Below are 20,525 nucleotides of genomic sequence, written 5' to 3'. Positions count from 1 at the left end.
TCTCTCCCTCCCCCAAAATGTATGGGGCGGACCCCCAAAATCTATGGGGTGGACCCCCAGAATCTGGACCCCAAAATGTATGGGGCGGATCCCCAAATCTATGGGGGGGGAAGGGGAAGCCTCAAATCTCTCCCTGTCCCAAAGTCTATGGGGTGGAAGGGGAAGTGGGGGGGGGGGGGGGGAAGCTCCAAATCTCTCCCTCCTCCAGGATTTATGGGGTGGACCCCCAAAATCTATGGGGCAGACCCTCAGAATCTATGGGGCAGACCCCCAAAATCTATGGGGTGGAAAGGGATGTGGGGGAGGGGGGCGGGAGGGAAGCCTCAAATCTCTCCCTCCCCAAAATCTGTGGAGCGGACCCCCAAAATCTATGGGGCAGAAGGGGATGTGGGGGGGGGAAGCCTCAAATCTCTCCCTGTCCCAAAATCTATGGGGTGGACGCCAAAATCTATGGGGCGGAAGGGGAAGTGGGGGGGGGGGGGGGGGGAAGCTCCAAATCTCTCCCTCCCCCAGGATTTATGGGGCGGACCCCCAAAATCTATGGGGCAGACCCTCAGAATCTATGGGGCAGACCCCAAAATCTATGGGGTGGAAGGGGATGGGGGGGAAGCCTCAAATCTCTCCCTCCCCCAAAATCTATGGGGCAGAAGCAGATGGGGGCGGGAGGCTGAAATTCCTCCCCCCCCCAAATCTATGGGGCAGAGGGGGGTGGGGGGGTGGTTCATGAGGGCCCCCCCCACCCTCATCATACGACCCCCCCTTGTATTCCCCCCCCCCCCCCTTGGGACCCCCCCTCATTTTACACCCCGATTTTGGGGGGGGGGGGTTTGGGGCCCCCAACCTTAGCAAATAACCCCCCCCCCCAAAAAAAATGTAACACATCCCCCCCCCCTCCCCAACCCTTTGGGACCCCCCCCCATTTTACACCACAGCAGCTCTGGATTTGGGGTGGAGTTTGGTGGGGGGGGGGGGGGGTGGTTTATGTGACCCCCCCTCACTATAAGACCCCCCCCCTATTTTACTCCCCCCCCATGTTTTACTCCCCCCACCCCTCATAGGTTCCCCTCCTCCCCCCATTTCACATCACAGCGGCTCTGGATTTGGGGTGGTGGTCGGGGGGGGGGGGGGGGTGGGGGTGGTTTATGCGAACCCCCCCCCTCACTATAAGACCCCCCCTCACCATAAGCCCCCCCCCATATTTTTCTCCCCCCACCCCCCATAGGTTCCCCTCCTGCCCCCATTTCACACCATAGCAGCTCTGGATTCGGGGTGGTGGATGGGGGGGGGTGGGGGTGGTTTATGTGACCCCCCCCCCCTCACTATAAGACCCCCCCCCTCACTATAAGACCCCCCTCCTTCACCATAAGCCCCCCCCATACTTTACTCCCCCCACCCCCCATAGGTTCCCCTCCTGCCCCCATTTCACACCGCAGCGGCTCTGGATTTGGGGGGGTGGTTGGGAGGGTGGTTTATGCGACCCCCCCCTCACTATAAGCCCCCCCCCTCATTATAAACCCCCCCCCCACCATAAGCCCCCCCTTCCCATACTTTACACCCCCCATAGGTTCCCTTCCTGCCCCCATTTCACACCGCAGCGGCTCTGCATTCGGGGTGGTGGTCGGGGTGGGGGGGGGTGGGGTTGTTTCCCACGCCCCCCCCCCTCACCATAACCCCCCCCCCCCCCATGTCCCCCCCCCAGGTTCCGCTCCAAGTACCACCCCGACGAGGCGCAGCGGCGGCGCCAGGAGAGCCGGGCGGCGCTGAGGAGACGCCGCGACGTTTTCCTGTACCTGTGGGAGCGCGGCTGGATGGAGGGGCTGCTGCTGGACATCGACAGGGCCCCCGCCATCATCAAAACACTCGACGCCGGTACCCCGACCCCCCCGCACCTATAGGGACCCCCCCAGACACATAGGGACCCCCCCAGACCCGTAGGATCCATAGCAACCCCCCCAGACCCAAAGGATGCTCTCCAGACCCATAGGGACCCCCCCCTGACCTGTATGGACTCCCCCCAGACCAGTAGGACCCATAGGGACCCCCCCCAGACCTGTAGGATCCATAGGGACCCCCCCAGACCCATGGGATCCCCCCCAGACCCATAGGGACCCCCCCCAGACCCGTAGGATCCATAGTAACCCCCCCAGACCCATGGGATCCCCCCCAGACCCATAGGGTCCATGGGGACCCCCCCGCACCCATAGCAACCCCCCCAGACCCATAGGGACCCCCCCAGAACCATGGGATCCCCCCCAGACCCATAGGGTCCATAGGGACCCCCCCGCACCCGTAGGGACCCCTCCAGACCCATAGGATCCATAGGGACCCCCCCAGACCCAAAGGATGCTCTCCAGACCCGTAGGGACCCCCCCAGACCCGTAGGGACCCCCCCAGACCCGTAGAATCCCTAGGGACCCCCCCAGACCAATAGGGACCCCCGCAGACCCATACAGAGCACCCCAGACCCATAGGATCCATAGGAACCCCCCCAGACCCAAAGAATGTGCTCCAGACCCATAGGGACCCCCCCGCACCCATAGGGACCCCCCCAGACCAGTAGGACCCATAGGGACCCCCCCAGACCCATGGGATCCCCCCCAGAACCATACAGACCACCCCAGACCCATAGGATCCATAGCAACCCCCCCAGACCCAAAGGATGCTCTCCAGACCCATAGGGACCCCCCCTGACCTGTATGGACCCCCCCCAGACCAGTAGGACCCATAGGGACCCCCCCCAGACCCATAGGGTCCATAGGGACCCCCCCCAGACCCAAAGAATGCCCCCCATACCCGTAGGGACCCCCCCAGACCCATACAGACCACCCCAGACCCGTAGGATCCATAGCAACCCCCCCAGACCCAAAGGATGCTCTCCAGACCCATAGGGACCCCCCCTGACCTGTATGGACCCCCCCCAGACCAGTAGGACCCATAGGGACCCCCCCCAGACCCGTAGGATCCATAGGGACCCCCCCCAGACCAGTAGGACCCATGGGATCCCCCCCAGACCCATAGGGACCCCCCCAGACCCATAGGAACACCCCCAAACCCATTCAGACCACCCCAGACCCGTAGGATCCATAGGAACCCCCCCAGACCCATAGGATGCCCACTGCAGTCATAGGGACCCCCCCAAATCCACTCCGGACCTTCAGGACCCCCCCAGACCCATGGACCCCTCCCCCCCCCACGCCGCCCCCTAAGCCCCCCCCCCCCCAGATCCACTCCAGATCCTCAGGACCCCCCCAGACTCATAGACCCCCCCCCCCAAATCCACTGCAGACCTTCAGGACGCCCCCAGCCCATGGACCCCGCTCTCTCCCCCCCCCAACCCCCCCCCAAATCCACTCCAGATCCCCAGGACCCCCCCAGACCCATGGACTCCCCCCCAAACCCCCCCCCCCAAATCCACTCCAGACCTTCATGCCCCCCCCAGACCCATAGGATTCCCCTCCCAGTGCCTCATTTCTTCGCTCTCCTTTCATCTCAAGCTCTTTTTCCCCCCCCCTAATTAGCGGTAATTAAGATGGAGGGCGGCACGGAAAACGACCTGCGCATCCTGGAGCAGGAGGAGGAGGAGGAGAGGCAGGACAAGGCCGAAGCAGCCAAAAAAGACGAAGCCCGGCCCCCCGACCCCGAGCGCAAAACCCCCCCCGACAGCAAGGAGGAGGGAAAGAAGGTCTGGGGGGGGGGGGCTGGGGGCAATTTTAGTCTTATAGGGACTTTGTGGGGTCTTTTGGGGTCTCTTTGGCCCCATAGGATCGGTTTTGGGGTCCCCATGAGGTTGCTTTGGTTTCTATGGGGTCCCTATGGGGTCATCTTGGCCCCATAGGATCGGTTTTGGGGTCCCCATGAGGTCGCTTTGGTTTCTGTGGGGTCCCCATGGGGTCCCTATGGGGTCATCTTGGCCCCATAGGGTCTTTGTGGGGTCTTTTGGGGTCTCTTTGGCCCCATAGGATCGGTTTTGGGGTCCCCATGAGGTTGCTTTGGTCCTATATGGTCCCTATGGGGTCCCCATGGGGTCTTCTGGGGTTTTCTTGGCACTATGGGGTCATTTTGGGGGTCCCTATGGGGTCATCTTGGCCCCATAGGGTCTTTGTGGGGTCTTTTGGGGTCTCTTTGGCCCCATCGGATCGGTTTTGGGGTCCCCATGAGGTTGCTTTGGTTTCTATGGGGTCCCTATGGGGTCATCTTGGCCCCATAGGGTCTTTGTGGGATCTTTTGGGGTCTCTTTGGCCCCATAGGATCTGTTTTGGGGTCCCCATGAGGTCGCTTTGGTCCTATATGGTCTCTATGGGGTCCCCATGGGGTCTTTTGGGGTTTTCTTGATTTCTTAGGGTCATTTTGGGGGTCCCTATGGGGTCACCTTGGCCCCATACAGTCTCCATGGGGTCTTTTGGGGTTTTCTTGACCCCGTGGGGTCATTTTGGGGTCTTATGGGGTCACCATGACCCTATATCATCTCTACAGGGTCCTGTGGGGTCCCTTCTGCCCCATAGGGTCTCCTCCTTCTGGGGGTCTCCTCACCCCATTAACTTCTCTCCCCCCCCCCTCCCCCAGGCGGAAGGGGAGGAGCCGAGCAGCGAGAAAACCCCAAAAGCGGCGCCGGAGGAGGAAGAGGAGGAGGAGAAGGGGAGGAAGGAGGAGGATGGCGAGAAGGAGGCCAAGAAGGTAAGCCACGCCCCCCGCTGCGGCAAGCCACGCCCCCCGCTGCGGCAAGCCACGCCTCCTTCCTATAGGCCACGCCCCACCCGGCATGTCCTCCATTGAAATAGGCTCCGCCCCTTTCTTAGAGGCCCTGCCCCCTTGAGCCAGCCCACGCCCTTCTGCCAGATACTTGTCATCTAAGCCCCGCCCCTTCCGGTGTAAGCCACGCCCCCCCCCCCCGCGAGGAGCCACTGGCCCCTGGTGCGACAAAGCCACGCCCACTGTGGAAAAAACCACGCCCCCTTCCATTAGGCCCCGCCCCACCCAGCATGTCCTCCATTGAAATATGCTCCACCCCTTTCTTAGAGGCCCCACCCCCTTGAGCCAGCCCGCGTCGTGCCAGACACGTGACATCTAAGCCCCGCCCCTTCCGGTGTAAGCCACACCCCCGCTTTAAGCTCCTCCTTTTCCGGTGGAACCGCAGTTCCATAATCCAGCACCTCCAGCCCCCTCCCTGTGAGCAAAGCCGTTCCGCTGAGACCCCCCCCCTTCTCGATCAAAGCCCCTCCCCTTATTTTGAGGCCCCTCCCCCCCCTTTTTTTATAGACCCCTCCCCCTGCCATGAACGCGCCCACAAAGCTAAGTCCCGCCCCTTCCGGTTTGATGCCCCTCCCCCAGAAGCCATGCGCATTCCCTCCTCGATTTAAGCCCCTCCCCCACCCCCCGTGAGTTACGCCCCGCCCCTTCCTCTGTGAGTTCCATCCCCTTCCGGTGAGTCAACCAATCAAAGCTCGTCTCACTTCAGTTAAAGCTCCCCTTTGCCCTATAGGGTGTTCTCTTTCATGGTGGGGGTCTCCCTGGGGATCCGCCCCTTCCTGTGTCAGGTCCATCCCCTCCCAGTGAGCCATCCAATCAAAGCCCGTCCCTCTTTAGCTGAGCCCCGCCTCTTCCCCTGTGAGGTCCCTCCCTTTTTGGTGACTCAGCCAATCAAAGTTTTCCGCTTTAGCTTAGCCCCACCCCTTCCGGTGTCAGCCCGTATCTCCTTTATCCAAGCTGCTCCATTTCCGGTTCCTCTTGCTCCTACTGCCCCCCCCCCCCCCCCCCCGCCATTTTGGCTCCCCCCCCCATAATTTTGGTGTATCCGCCCCCCTCCCCCTCTTTTAAAGGCTGCTCCTAAGCGGAAGCGGCCGCGCAGTGGTGAGGAAGAGGAGGAAGAGGAGAGCGACGATGACGGCAGCGGCAGCGAATCAGAGAGCGGCTCTGAGGGGGGGCGGCGCCAGGGGGGGAACGCTGGTGGGTCCTGGAAGGGCAAAGGGGGGACAGTGGGGGTCTGGGGGGGGAGGGGGGGGTCGTGGCAGGGCAAAGGGGACATTTGACGTCTGGGGGGGGCACCTCGGGGGGGTCCTGGATGGTTGAAGGGGATACTGGGGGTTTGGGGAGGGGTCCTGGAAGTGCAAAGGGGACATTGGGGGTCTTGGGGGGGGGTCCTGGAAGGGCAAAGGGGACATTGGAGGTCTGCGGGGGACACCTAGGGGGGTCTTGCATGGTCGAAAGGGATATTGGGGGTCTGAGGAGGGTCCTGGAAGGGCAGTGGGAACATTGGAAGTGCAGGGGGGGTCCTGGAAGATCAAATGGGACATTGGGGGTCTGGGGGGGGTCCTGGAAGGGCAAAGGGGCGACACTGGGGGTCTGGGGGGGGGGGGTCCTGGAAAGGCAAAGGGGACATTGGACATTTAGGGGGGCACCTAGGGGGGTCCTGGATGGTTGAAGGGGATATTGGGGGACTGAGAAGGGTCCTGGAAGGGCAATGGGGACATTGAAAGTCCGGGGGGGGTCCTGGAAGGGCAAAGGGGGGACACTGGGGGTCTGGGGGGGGTCCTGGAAGGGCAAAGGGGACATTGGACGTTTAGGGGGGCACCTAGGGGGGTCCTGGATGGTTCAAGGGGATATTGGGGGTCTGTGAAGGGTCCTGGAAGGGTGAAGGGGACATTGAGGATCTTGGGGAGGTCCTGGAAGGTCAAAAGGGACATTGGAGGTCCTGATCGCCTCCTCCCCCCCCCCCAGCAGAAGAGAAGGGAAAGGAGGAGAAAGGCGCCGAGGAAGAGGAGAGCGGAGGGGGGGGGACGACGACAACGACAGCAACAACTGCAGCTGCGGGGGGGGGAGGGGGAGGAGGGGGGGCGACGACCCCCGGGACCCCCACCACCCCAACGGGGGGGGCAGCGAAACCGAAAGAAAGCGACCCCCCCCCGCGGCCCCTGCACAAAACCTGCTCCCTTTTCATGAGGAACATCGCTCCCAACATCGCCCAGGCGGAGATCGTGGCGGTGAGAAGCCCCAAAAAACCTCCAATTCACCCCAAAAATTCCACCCTCTCCCCCCTCCCCCACTTCTCGACCCCCCCCCAATGAATGTTAACCCTTTCCTCCCCGCTTTCCCCCCCCCATAACAGCTGTGTAAGCGTTATCCTGGCTTCATGCGCGTGGCGCTGTCGGACCCCCAGCCTGAGAGGAGGTGGGACTGGGGGGGGGGGGGGGGGTCTTTGGGGGGTTGGGGGGGCTTAATGGGGGTCTATGGGGGGGGTGGGGGGGTTACATGAGGGTGGGGGGGGGTTTCGGGGGTCTTTGGGGGGGTTACATGGGGGTCTTTGGAGGGTGGGGGGTTATTTGGGGGTTTTTGGGGAGCTGGGGGGGTCTTGGGGGGGTCTTTGGGGGGTTGGAGGGGCTTAATGGGGGTCTATGGGGGTGTGGGGGGGCTTTTGGGGGGTTACATGGGGGTTTTTGGAGGGCAGGGGGGGTCATTTGGGGGGTCTTTGGGAGGTTGGAGGGGCTTAATGGGGGTCTATGGGGGAGGTGGGGGGGTTATTTGTGGGGCTGGGGGGGTTACATGGGGGTTTGTGGGGGGAGTGAAGGAGTTACATGAGGGTGGGGGGGGGTTTTGGGGGTCTTTGGGGGGTTACATGGGGGTCTTTGGAGGGTGGGGGGTTATTTGGGGTCTTTGGGGAGCTGGGGGGGGTCTTGGGGGGTTGGAGGGGCTTAATGGGGGTCTATGGGGGGGGTGGGGGGGTTATTTGGGGGTGGGGGGGCTTTTGGGGGTCTTTTGGGGGGTTATATGGGGGTCTTTGGAGGGCAAGGGGGGTCATTTGGGGGGTCTTTGGGAGGTTGGAGGGGCTTAATGGGGGTTTATGGGGGGGGTGGGGGGGCTTTTGGGGGTTTCTGGGGGGTTATATGGGGGTCTTTGGAGGGCAAGGGGGGTTATTTGGGGGTCTTTGGGGAGCTGGGGGGGTTACATGTGGGTGGGGGGGGGTTTGGGGGTCTTTGGGGGGGGTTACATGGGGGTCATTGGAGGGCAGGGGGGGTTAATGGGGGGCTGGGGGGGTTATTTGGGGTCTTTGGGGGGGTTACACGGGGGTTTGTGGGGGGAGTGAGGGGTTACATGGGGGTTGGGGGGGGTTTCGGGGGTCTTTGGGGGGTTGGGGGCGTTTAATGGGGGTCTATGGGGGGGTGCGGGAGTTACATTGGGGTGGGGGGGTTCTTGGGGGGGGTCTTTGGGGTATGGGGGGGTTACATGGGGTCTTTTGGGGGGCTTGGGAGGGGATTACTTGGTGGTGTTTGGGGGGGGGGGTTTATTTGGGGGTCTTTGGTGGGGTTGGGGGGTTTTAATGGGGGTCTGTGGGGGGTGGGGGGGTTACATGGGGGTCTTTGGGGGGGGGATACGGGGGGGCTGATGCTGTTTTATCCCCCCCCCCCCCCCAATCTGCAGGTTTTTCCGCCGTGGTTGGGTCACCTTCGACCGCAGTGTCAACATCAAGGAGATCTGCTGGAGCCTGCAGAACATCCGGGTGGGGGGCGGGGGGGGCGCTTAGGGGGCTCTTATGGGGTCTGGGGGGCACTTATGGGATCTCAGGGGGCACTTATGGGGTGTTTATGGGGTGTGGGCGGCATTTATGTGGTGTTTATGGGGTGTGGGGGGCTCTTATGGTGTGGGGGGGCTCTTAGGGGGTGTTTATGGGGTGTGGGGGGCACTTAGGGGGTGTTTATGGGGTCTGGTGGGGCACTTATGGGGTCTGGGGGGGCTCTTATAGGGTGTGGGGGGCACTTAGGGGGTGTTTATGGGGTGTGGGGGGTTCTTATGGGGTGTGGGGGGCACTTAGGGAGCTCTTATGGGGTCTGGGGGGGCACTTATGGGGTGTAGGGGGGCACTTAGGGGGCTCTTATGGGGTGTGGGGGGGCACTTAGGGAGCTCTCATGGGGTCTGGTGGGGCACTTATGGGGTCTGGGGGGGCTCTTATAGGGTGTGGGGGGCACTTAGGGGGTGTTTATGGGGTGTGGGCGGTTCTTATGGGGTGTGGGGGGGCACGTAGAGGCTGTTTATGGGGTGTGGGAGGTACTTAGGGAGCTCTTATGGGGTCTGGGGGGGCTCTTATAGGGTGTAGGGGGCACTTATGGGGTGTAGGGGGGCACTTAGGGGGCTCTTATGGGGTGTGGGGGGGCTCTTATAGGGTGGGGGGCACTTAGGGGGTGTTTATGGGATGTGGGGGGGTTCTTACGGGGTGTGGGGGGGCACATAGGGGGTGTTTATGGGGTCTGGTGGGGCACTTATGGGGTCTGAGGGGGCTCTTGTGGGGTGTGGGGGACACTTAGGGGGTGTTTATGGGGTGTGGGGGGACATTTATGGGGTGTTTATGGGGCTGGCGTCACTTCTGGGGCATTTGGAGGGCACTTAATGGGCCTGAGGGTCACTTTTGGGGTCACTTTGGGATCGTTATGGGGTCACTTTTGGGGTCATTTGGGGTCAATTTAGGATCATTATGGAGTGACTTTTGGGGATCACTTTGGGATCATTATGGGGTCACTTTTGGTTAATTCGGGATAATTACGGGATCCCTTCTGGGCTCACTTTGTGGCTCACACTGTGGTCACTTTTGGGGTCTCTTTAGAGGATCACTTTGAGATAATTATGGGGTTGTTAATAGGGTCACTTTGGGATCATGATGGGGTCACTATGGGGGTCACTTTGGGATCATTATGGGGTCACTTTGGGGGTTACTTTTGGGGTCCCTTTGGGATCGTTATGGGCTCACTTTTGGGGTCACTTTTGAGGCCATTTTGATATCGTTATGGGGTCACTTTGGGGGTCATTCTGGGGGTCACTTTTGGTGTCACTTTTGGGGTCATTTGGGGGTCACCTTGGGATCGTTATGGGGTTGCATTTGGGGTCACTTTTGGGGTCATTTTGGGGTCATTTGGGGGTCACTTTGGGATCGTTATGGGGTCACTTTTGGGGTCACTTTTGGGGTCATTTGGGGGTCACCTTGGGATCGTTATGGGGTCACTTTTGGGGTCACTTTTGGGGTCATTATGGGGTCACTTTTCGGGTCACTTTCGGATCGTTATGGGGTTGCATTTGGGGTCACTTTTGGGCTCACTTTTGGGCTCACTTTTGGGGTCACTTTGATATCATTATGGGGTCACTTTGGGGGTCATTCTGGGGGTTACTTTTGGTGTCACTTTTGGGGTCATTTGGGGGTCACTTTGGGATCGTTATGGGGTCACTTTTGGGGGTCACTTTGGGATCGTTTTGGGATCGTTATGGGGTCACTTTGGGGGTCACTTTTGGGGTCACTTTGGGATCGTTATGGGGTCACTTTTGGGGTCATTTTGGGGTCACTTTGGGGGTCGCTTTTGGGGTCACTTTGGGATTGTTATGGGGTCGCTTTTGGGGTCACTTTTGGGGTCCTTTTGGGGTCACTTTTGGGGTCCCTTTGGGATCATTATGGGGTCACTTTGGGAGTTATTTTTGGGGTCACTTTTGGAATCGTTATGGGGTCACTTTTGGGGTCACTTTTGGGATCGTTATGGGGTCGCTTTTGGGGTCCCTTTGGGATCGTTACGGGCTCACTTTCAGGCTCACAACGGATCCCTTTAGGACCGCCCCCCCCTGACCCCCCCTCCCTTCCCCCCCAGCTCCGTGACTGCGAATTGAGCCCCGGCGTGAACCGCGATCTGACCCGGCGCGTCCGCAACGTCAACGGCCTGACGCAGCACCGCACCGTGGTTCGCAACGACATCAAGCTGGCGGCGCGCCTCGTGCACGCGCTGGACGCTCGGGGGCAGCTTTGGGGGGGGGGGGAAACCGACGGTACCGCCGGTAACGCCGCCGGAACCGGAACCGGCACGGCCCCCCCCGGGGAAACGCCGCTGGGAGACGGAGATGCGGCCGCCGCCGTCGCCGCCGCCGCCACCACCGACAACGCGGTGGTCGGGGTGAGAGAGAGCGCCCGCCGCTTCCGGTTGCGAGCCCTGCCACTTCCGGTGGCGGCTCCTACCGCTTCCGGTTGCGACCCCTTAACCCCTTCCGGTGGCGGCTCCCACCACTTCCGCTTGCGGTCACCCCCACTTCCTGTTGCCACCTCCCCCTCGTTGTCACCCCGGATGTCCCCCCCCCCCGCCCCCTTCCCCCCCCCCGCCCTCCCAACCCCCCCTATGTCCCCATATCCCCCCATTCCCCCCCCAATGTCCCCCCTTCTCCCCATGCCCCCCCCGCCCTCCCATCGCCCCCCATCCCCCCACGTCCCCATATGACCCCATGTCTCCCCCCTTAACGTCCCCCCCACACGTCCCCCCAATGTCCCCGTGTGCCCCTTGTGTCCCCCCCCACACCCCCCATATCCCCCCCCATGCTCTGCTCACGTCCCCCAGTGCCCCCATATCCCCCCCCATATCCCCCCCCATATCCCCCCCCATACCCCCTTGACCCCCCCATGCCCCCCCATATCCCAAACCCCCACAACCCCCCCCCACCCCCCCACCCCCCCACATCACCTTACCTCCCCAACCCCCCCGCACCCCCTCCAAATTCCCCCGCGCCCCCCCGTATCCCCAGTGTCCCCACATCCCCCCGGCCCCCCCGAGACCCCCGTAACCCCCCCTGCCCCCCCCGCAGACGGCGCCGTCGCAGAACCCGGTGCTGAAGCACATCACGGATTACCTGATCGAGGAGGTGAGCGCCGAGGAGGAGGAGCTGCTGGGCCGCAGCGGGGGGGACAGCGAGGAGGGCCCCCGCGAGGGGAACCCCACCGAAATCACCGTGGAGCGCGACGAGAAGCTGCTCAAGGTAGGACACCCCCCCCCTCTTTTCCCTTCCTCCCCCCAAAACGGCCCCGCATCCCAACCCCGTGGACCCCCAGCCCATCCCTGCGTGCCCCCACCCCACTCCTGTGTCCCCGTGACCCCCCCCATCCCACCCCCACATCCCATTGTCCCCCCCCCATCACACCCCCGTGTCCTATTGTCCCCCCCTCCCCATCCTAGCCCTATACCCCCATCCCAGTCCGGTCTCCCCATTTCCCCCCCCGTCCCCCCCCCACAGCCTCCCATCCCACTCCTGTGTCCCCGCAACCCCCCCATCACGTCCCATTGTCCCCCCCCCATCCCCCCCCCCACATCCCATTATCTCCCCCCATCCCAGCCCTATGCCCCCATCCCACTCCTGCATCCCCACAACCCCCCCATCCCCCCCCACGTCCCATTGTCCCCCCCCATCCCAGCTCTGTGCCCCCACCCCAATGCCCCCAGTCCCACCCCCATATTCTCAATGCCACCCCAATGTCCCCACCCCAGTGTCCCCGCTCCATTGTCCCCAATCCCACCCCAGTGCCCCCAGCCCCATTTGTCTGCCCCCAATCCCACTCCATTGCCCCCACCCCATTGCCCCCAATCCCACCCCATTGCCCCCAATCCCACCCGTTGCCCCCAGCCCCATTCCTCCACCCCCAATCCCACCCCAATGCCCCCACCCCATTGCCCCCAATCCCACCCCATTGACCCCAGCCCCATTCCTCCGCCCCCAATCCCACCCCATTGCCCCCAATCCCACCCGTTGCCCCCAGCCTCATTCATCCACCCCCAATCCCACCCGAATGCCCCCAATCTCACCCCATTGCCCCCAGTCCCAATGCCCCCAGTCCCAATGTCCCCACCCCATTGCCCCCAATCCCACCCCAATGTCCCCACCCCATTGCCCCCGATCCCACCCCACTGCACCCAGCCCCATTTCTCCACCCCCAATCCCATCCCGTTGCCCCCAGCCCCATTCCTCCGCCCCCAATCCCACCCCAATGCCCCCACCCCATTGCCCCCAATCCCACCCACTGCCCCCAGCCCCATTCCTCCACCCCCGATCCCACCTGAATGCCCGCAATCTCACCCCATTGCCCCCAGCCCCATTCCTCTGCCCCCAATCCCACCTCATTGCCCCCACTCCCACCCCCCTGCCCCCAGCCCCATTCCTCCACCCCCAATCCCACCCCACTGCCCCCAGCCCCATTCCTCTGCCCCCAATCCCACCTCATTGCCCCCAATCCCACCCCTTTGCCCCCAGCCCCATTCCTCCGCCCTCGAACCCCCCCCATAACCCCCCCTCTCCCCCTGCTGCCCCCCCCCAGGTGCTGGACCGCCTGCTGCTGTACCTGCGCATCGTGCACTCGGTGGATTATTACAACACCTCCGAGTACCTCAACGAGGACGAGATGCCCAACCGCTGCGGGATCGTCCACGTGCGGGGGCCGCTGCCCCCCAACCGCGTCTCCCACGGAGAGGGTGGGTGTCCCCCCCCAACACCTCCCCTCCATGGGCCCTATAGACCCCCCCCCTGGCCTGGCCAGCCCGGAGCTCTTTATGGGGTTGGCGACATCCCATAATGTTTTGTGAATCTATATATGGTAGCAGAGTTTTGTAGTTCTTTGTGGTTTTGTATAGGGGGGGGTGATGGCATCCCATAATTCTCTGTGATCCTATATGGGGTTGGTGACACCCCATAATCGCTTTGTGTCCCCCTCCCACTGTGGCCCCATATAGGGTCACTGACACCCCATAACCTCTTTATATCCCCCCCCCATTGCAGCCCCATATGGGGTCGGTGACACCCCATAACCCCTTTGTGTCCCCCCCTCACATTGTGACCCCATATGGGATCACTGACACCCCATAACCCCTTTGTGTCCCCCCCTCACATTGTGACTCCATATGGGATCACTGACACCCCATAACCCCTTTGTGTCCCCCCCCATTGTTCCTCCTGTGACCCCATATGGGGTTGGTGACTCCCCATAGTCTCCCTGTGACCCCACCTCCCAAATCCTCCCATGTGACCCAATATTGCATCCCCCCCCCATTCCTGGCGACCCCCCCCCCCAATTATGGGTTCCCTCCCCCATCCCAAGTCCTCACCTCACATCCCACGGTTGTCCCCCCCATCTTTGGGTTCTCCCCCCCATCCTGACATCCCCCCCCATTTTGGGGTCTGCTCCCATCCTTGCACCCCCCCCCATATTCCTGGTTCCCCCCCCCTCATCCCGGGGTCTCCCTCCACATCCCAAGTCCCCCCCCCACCTGTGGCTCTCCCCCATATCCCAGGTTTCCCCCCCCCATCCTGCATTCCCCCCCCCCCCTCCATCCTGGCTCCCCATCCTCAGTTCTCCCCCCTTCTTTCTGGGGTCCCCACAACCCAGGTTCTCCTCCCTCCCATCCTGAGGTCCCCCTAACATCCAAGGGTCCCCCCCCCATCCTGCACGTTCCCCCCCCCCCAGATCCTGGCTCCCCATCCTCAGTTCTCCCCCCTTTCTGGGATCCCCACAACCCAGGTTCTCCTCCCTCCCATCCTGGGGTCCCCTGAAAATCCAAGGGTTCCCCCCTCATCCTGTGTCCCCCCCCCCATCCTGGGTCCCCATCCTCAGTTCTCCCCCCTTTCTGGGGTCCCCACAACCCAGGTTCTTGTCCCTCCCATCCTGAGGTCCCCCCAACATCCAAGGTCCCCCCCCATCCTGCACATCCTTCTCCTCCCCCTACATTCTGGGTTCCCATCCTCAATTCTCCCCCCTTTCTGCGTTCTCCCCATCCCAGGTTCTCCTCCCCCTCATCCTGGGGTCCCCCTTCACATTCTGGGGTCCCCCCCACATCCCATGTTCTGCTCCCTCCCATCCTGAGGTCCCCCCCCCATCCCGTGTCCTCCCCCCCACATCCTGGCTCCCCATCCTCAATTCTCCCCCCTTTCTGGGATCCCCACATCCCAGGTTCTCCTCCCTCCCATCCTGGGGGTCCCCCCAACATCCAAGGCTCCCTGTCCCCCTCCCCCCATTCCAGTTCCCCCCCCCCCAATCCCAGCCTTCCCCCTGAGGTCCCCCCGCTGTCCCCGCAGTGGCCGAATGGCAGAAGGGTTTTGAGGAACGCCTGGGGCCGCTGCTGGCCGGGCGCGAGGCGCTGCCCGAGGAGGAGGCGCTGAGGCTGGGCAGGAAGGACCCCGAGCAGGAGGTGGAGAAGTTCGTCACCGCCAACACCCAGGAGCTGGGCAAGGACAAGTGGCTGTGTCCCCTCAGCGGAAAGAAGTTCAAGGTGGGGGCTGTGGGGGGCGTTGGGGAGATGGGGGCCGTTGGGGTCGTGGGGGGCGTTGGGGGGATGGGGGCCGTTGGGGAGATAAGGGGCGTTGGGGGAATGGGGGACATTGGGGTCATGGGTGTCACTGGGGTCATGGGGGACGTGGGGGGCGTTGGGGTCATGGGGGGCATTGGGGTCATGGGTGTCATTTGGATTATGGGGGATGTTGGGCTCATGGGGGTCGTGGGGGGCGTTGGAGTCATGGGGGGTGTTGGGGGGATGGGGGCCGTTGGGGAGATAGGGGGCGCTGGGGGGATGGGGGACATTGGGGTCATGGGTGTCACTGGGATCATGGGGGACGTGGGGGGCATTGGGGTCGTGGGGGGCATTGGGGTCGTGGGGGGCGTTGGGGAGATGGGTGTCACTGGGATCATGGGTGTCACTGGGATTATGGGTGTCACTGGGGTCGTGGGGGACGTTGGGGATGTTGGGGTCACGGAGGACATTGGGATCACGGGTGTCATTGGGGTCATAGAGGACATTTGGGATGTGGGGGACATTGGGGGTCGTGGGGGATGTTGGGGGTGTGGGGTCATGGGGGACATTGGGGTCCTGGAAGGACGCTGGGGTCATGGAGGATGTTGGGGATATGGGGAACATTGGGGTCCTGGAAGGAGGTTGGGGTCATGGAGGGGACGCCCCTGGTGGCCGCATCCTTCAGCATCATGGAGCCCCGACGTGGGGCCATGGGGTTCCTGGGGACAAAGCCCCCCGTGTGGGGCTGTGACACCGCCGTCCCCCATCCCCCATGGTGACCTCTGCACCCCAAAACCTCCCCATGGTGGCCCCTCCATCCCAAAACCCCCCCACGGTGACCCCTGCATCCCGAAACCCCCCATGGTGACCCCTGCACCCCAGAACCTCCCAATCGTGACTCCTCCACCCCAAACCCCCCCCATGGTGACCCCTGCACCCCAAAACCCCCCGTGGTGATTCCTCCATCCCAAAACCCCCCCATGGTGACCCCTGCACCCCAAAACCCCCCGTGGTGATTCCTCCATCCCAAAACCCCCCCATGGTGACATCTGCACCCCAAAACCCCCCATGGTGACCCCGCAGGGCCCCGAATTCGTTCGGAAGCACATCTTCAACAAACACAGCGAGAAAATCGCCGAGGTGCGGAAGGAGGTTCTGTTCTTCAACAACTTCCTGCAGGACCCCAAACGCCCCGCTCTGCCCGAGGGGAAGGGGGGACCCCCGCCGGGACCCGCGCAGGGTGAGACCCCCCAAAAAAACCCCCATTAACGGCCTCAAAAAGCTCCCAAATCCGAGCCCAAAAACCATCCGAATCTGAGTTCAAATATCCTCAATATGACCCCAAAACCTGAGCCAAAAATCTGATCCCTAAAGACGTCACCAAATCTGATCCTAAAAGCTGACCCCAAAAACTTCACTAAGTCTGACCTCCCAAATACCCCAAAAGGATCCCAAAATATCCCTGAATCTGACCCTAAAATCTGACCCCAAAAACTCTGACTTGAAAACCTGACCTCCCAAAAACCCCAAAATGATCCCAAAATATCCCTGAATCTGACCTTAAAATCTGACCCCAAAAAGTCACCAAATCTGACCCCCAAATATCCCCAAGCTGACCCCCAAAATCCTCAGATCTGACGTCCGGGTACACAAAAATCTGACCCCAAAATCTGACTCCAGAAATGCCCAAGTCTGACCCCAGAAAACCCCAAAACGACCCCAAATTATCCCCAAATCTGACCCCAAAATATCTGCAAATCCAACACTGAAATCTGACCTCAAAAACTCACCAGATTTGACCCCCAAAATGCCCAAATCTGACCCCAAAAACTCCCCATATCTGACTCAATGTCCGTCTGTCCGTCCGTCCCCCCCTCAGGTCTGGCCCCAGGGCTGCTGTACCCCCCCCAGACCCCCCAGGGGATGATGCCCTACGGACAGCCCCGACCCCCCATCCTGGGCTACGGAGGTATGGGATTGGGGTGGGATTATGGGATTGGGGGCGGAATTATGGAGGTTTAGGGTGGGATTATGGAGATTTAGGGTGGGATTATGGGGATTGGGGGTGAGGAAATGTGGATTTGGGTGGGATTATGGGATTGGGGGTGGGATTATGGAGGTTGAGGGTGGGATTATGGAGATTTAGGGTGGGATTATGGGGATTGGGGGTGAGGAAATGGGGATTTGGGTGGGATTATGGGGATTAGGTGTAGGATTGTGGAACTGAGGGTGGGATTATGGAGGTTTAGAGTTGGATTGTGGAATTAGGTGTGGGATTATGGAGGTTTAGAGTGGGATTTTGGAGATTGGAGGTGAGGAAATGGGGATTTGGGTGAGATTATGGGGATTGGGGGTGGGATTGTGGGATTGTGTGTGGGATTATGGAGGTTTAGAGTGGGATTATGGAGATTGGAGGTGAGGAAATGGGGATTTAGGGTGGGATTATGGGGATTTGGGGCAAGAATGTGAGATTGTAGCGTGAGATTATAGGGAATAGGGTGGGATTTTGGGAATTGGGGGTGGTATTATGCGGATTTGGGGCAAGAATGATATTTTGGGGTGGGATTATGGGGATTTGGGATGGAGTTATAGGGAATAGGGTGGGATTATGGGGATTTCATGCTGGAATGTGAGGATAATTAAGAGATCTGAAGTGGGATTAAGGAAATTTAGAGTAAGATTAAAAGAATTTGGTTTAGGATTAGGGGATTTTGAGTGGGATTATGAGGGTTTGGGATGGGATTCAGGAATTTAAAGCGGGTTTATAGGGATTGGGGTGGGATTGAGCAATTTAGGGTGGCATTAAAGGAGGTTGGTGTGGGATTAAAAGGCTTTGGAAGAGGCGAGGGGAATTTGGGGGCATTATGGGGGGTTTTGAGGTGGGATTAAAGGGGTTTGGGGGTGGGATTAAGGGATTTAATGGTTTTGGGGTGGGTTTAGGGGAATTGAGGGAGGATTAGGTCATCTGGGTTGGGATTAATGGGGTTTGGAGGTGGGATTAATGGGGTTTGGGGGTGGGATTAAGGTATTTAATGGGTTTGGGGTGGATTAAGGGGAATTGGGGGGGGATTATGGTGTGTGGGTTGGGATTAAAGGCCTCAGAGGTGGGATTAAAGGGTTTAAAGGCGGGATTAAGGGGGATTAAAGCCTTTCAAACTGGGATTAAGGGGAACACGAGGAGATCGTGTGGGATTATGGGGCTTTTTTTGGGAGGGGGGGTGAAGGGACTGGGGGGAAGAGCAACGCTTAAAATAAAGGGGCAAACGGCCATATTGGGGGGGGGGAGTTATTGGGGGGGCTGAGCGGGGGTCTCTCCTGACCCTCCCCCCCTCCCCCCCCCAGGTGGTCCCCCGTACCCCCCCGGCCCCTACGGGGGGAGGGGCAGCTACGATTCGTTCCGAGGTCAGGGGGGGTACCTGAACAAACCCCGCAGCAGGTGAGGGCTCCTAATCCCCTTTAATCCCACCCCCAACCCCATTCTTCCCCCTCCCCAAATCTGCTTCATCCCACCCTCAGCGCCCCCCCCCCTTAATCTCACCCTCAACTTCCATAATCCCGTTTCCATTCCTCTGTAATATGCTCCTAATCCCCCATAATCCCACCCCAAACTTCTCTAATCCCACTCCATCTTCAATCAAATATCCCTTAATCCCACTTAATCCCCCCCAAAACCTTCTTTAATCCCCCAACGTCCCCATTTCCCCCCCTTCATCCCCACAAAACGCCCTTAATCCCCCCAAATCCTTAATTAATCCCCAAATCCCCATTTAATCCTCCTTATATCCCCGAAATCCCCCCCAAGCCCCCCTTTAATCCCCCAAATTCCTCCTGAAAATCTCTTTAATCTCTTCTAATTCCCCCAAACCTCCTTAATCCCCCTTTATTCCCCCCCAAATCCCCTTAATCCCCAATAATCCTATCAAATCCTCCCAACCCCCCCCCGTAAACCCCTTAACCTCCCCAAAACCCCTTTATCCCCCACAACCCCCCCCTTAATCCCCCAAATTTCCCCTAAAACCCCCTGTAATCCCCCACAACCTCCTGTAATCCCTTTTAATCCCCTACAAACCCCCCTTCATCCCCCCCACTGCTCTGTAATCCCCTTTAACACCCCCAAATCCCCTTAATCCCTTCTTAATCCCACCCCAAATCCCCTTAATCTCCTTAATTGCCTCCAAAACCCCCATTGTCCCATATAATCCCTTAATCCCCTACAACCCCCCCCTTAATCCCCCACACTGCCCTGTAATCCCCGTTAACAACCCCAAATCCCCTACAAACCCCCCCTTAATCCCTCCAAACAGCCCTGTAATCCCCTTTAACACCCCCAAATCCCCTTAATCCCTTCTTAATCCCACCCCAAATCCTCTTAATCCCCCTTAATTGCATCCCAAACCCCACTGTTCCATATAATTCTCCTTAATCCCCTACAAAACCCCCCTTTAACCCTTCTAATTCCCTTTAATCCCCCTTAATCCCACCCCAGATTGCCTTAATCCCCCTTAATCCCCCCAAACCCTTCTGTCATCCCCCTTAACACCCCCAAATCCCATTAATCCCCCCCCCAAACCCCCCTTTAATCCCCCCAAACCCCCTTCATTTGGGATGGGGGCTCTTTGGGAGGGCAGGGGGGACTCAGGGGATGGAATGGGGGGGTTGGGGGGGGGTGTCCATCCCATAGACCCCCCCTTCCCCCCTAGGATGGTTCGGGGCGACCCCCGGGCGATTGTGGAGTACCGGGACCTGGATGCCCCCGAAGACGTCGATTTCTTCTAAATGTACCCCCCCCCCCCAAATCCCTCCCCCCAAATCCCCATATTTTGATATGATCTCCCCTTCATCCCACCCATCTGACCCCCCCCTTCCACCCCCACCCCCCAATAAAGGGCCCTATGGGGGCAACACCCACGGGGGTCTTATAAGGGTGGATTTGTGGGGCTGGGGAGGAAATGATGGGGGTGGGGGGCAGTTGTGGGGCTGGGGTTCACTTAAGGGGGGGGGTGGAGAGGATGGGGGTCCCATAGGGGTGGATCTGTGGGGTTGATGAGGGTGGGGGGCAGTTGTGGGGCTGGGGGGGGGCAGCCCCCCAATAAAGGGCCCTATGGGGGCAGCACCCACCTTGGCCCCAAAGCTGGGTTGGGGGAGGGGGGAAGGAATCTATGGGGCTGGGGTGCATTTATGGGAATTGTTGTGGGATCTGTGGGGTGGGGGGGGGGAGATGAGGAGGGTGGGGGACTGGGGGGGGGGGTCACCTATGGGGGAGCTGGAGGGGATGGGGGTCCTATAGGGGTCGATCTGTGGGGCTGGGGAGGAAATAATGGGGGTGGGGGGCAGTTGTGGGGCTGGGGGCGGGGAGGGGGGCGGATTTATGGGATTTAAGGGGAATTTGTGGGGTGGGGGGCTTTAATGGGGTCGGAGGGGCGCCTTGAGGAGCTGGGAGGAATCAATGGGGCGGGGAGCCATGGC

The 20,525-nt window shown here is 60.7% G+C and overlaps 1 protein-coding gene across 3 annotated transcripts in view; it reads left to right on the top strand.

Moving 5' to 3' along the window:
• SRRT (serrate, RNA effector molecule) overlaps nucleotides 1-19,940 on the top strand; it is a 28,713-nt gene extending 8,773 nt beyond the window's left edge. For 2 of the 3 annotated variants that reach the window (XM_090129303.1, XM_090129301.1), the window contains exons 6-20: nucleotides 1,700-1,869; nucleotides 3,519-3,682; nucleotides 4,564-4,674; nucleotides 5,817-5,943; nucleotides 6,715-6,977; nucleotides 7,103-7,164; nucleotides 8,413-8,491; nucleotides 10,617-10,916; nucleotides 11,596-11,766; nucleotides 13,097-13,250; nucleotides 14,848-15,041; nucleotides 16,143-16,299; nucleotides 16,939-17,028; nucleotides 18,402-18,495; nucleotides 19,760-19,940. In XM_090129303.1, coding sequence (XP_089985429.1) covers nucleotides 1,700-1,869; nucleotides 3,519-3,682; nucleotides 4,564-4,674; nucleotides 5,817-5,943; nucleotides 6,715-6,977; nucleotides 7,103-7,164; nucleotides 8,413-8,491; nucleotides 10,617-10,916; nucleotides 11,596-11,766; nucleotides 13,097-13,250; nucleotides 14,848-15,041; nucleotides 16,143-16,299; nucleotides 16,939-17,028; nucleotides 18,402-18,495; nucleotides 19,760-19,835 — 2,212 coding nt within the window. In that variant the 3' untranslated portion in view covers nucleotides 19,836-19,940. The remainder of the gene's footprint in view (nucleotides 1-1,699; nucleotides 1,870-3,518; nucleotides 3,683-4,563; nucleotides 4,675-5,816; nucleotides 5,944-6,714; nucleotides 6,978-7,102; nucleotides 7,165-8,412; nucleotides 8,492-10,616; nucleotides 10,917-11,595; nucleotides 11,767-13,096; nucleotides 13,251-14,847; nucleotides 15,042-16,142; nucleotides 16,300-16,938; nucleotides 17,029-18,401; nucleotides 18,496-19,759) is intronic. The other variant, XM_090129302.1, reaches the window with a different exon arrangement.
• The last annotated feature ends 585 nt before the right edge of the window (nucleotides 19,941-20,525 follow it).

The sequence above is a fragment of the Phasianus colchicus genome, chromosome 36, assembly GCF_987193195.1.
Source record: "Phasianus colchicus chromosome 36, bPhaCol1.hap1.1, whole genome shotgun sequence".
In the NCBI taxonomy this organism is placed as follows: Eukaryota; Metazoa; Chordata; class Aves; order Galliformes; family Phasianidae; genus Phasianus; species Phasianus colchicus.
Note: the sequence above shows the minus strand (reverse complement) of the source record. Positions and strands in the feature narration are given on the sequence as shown.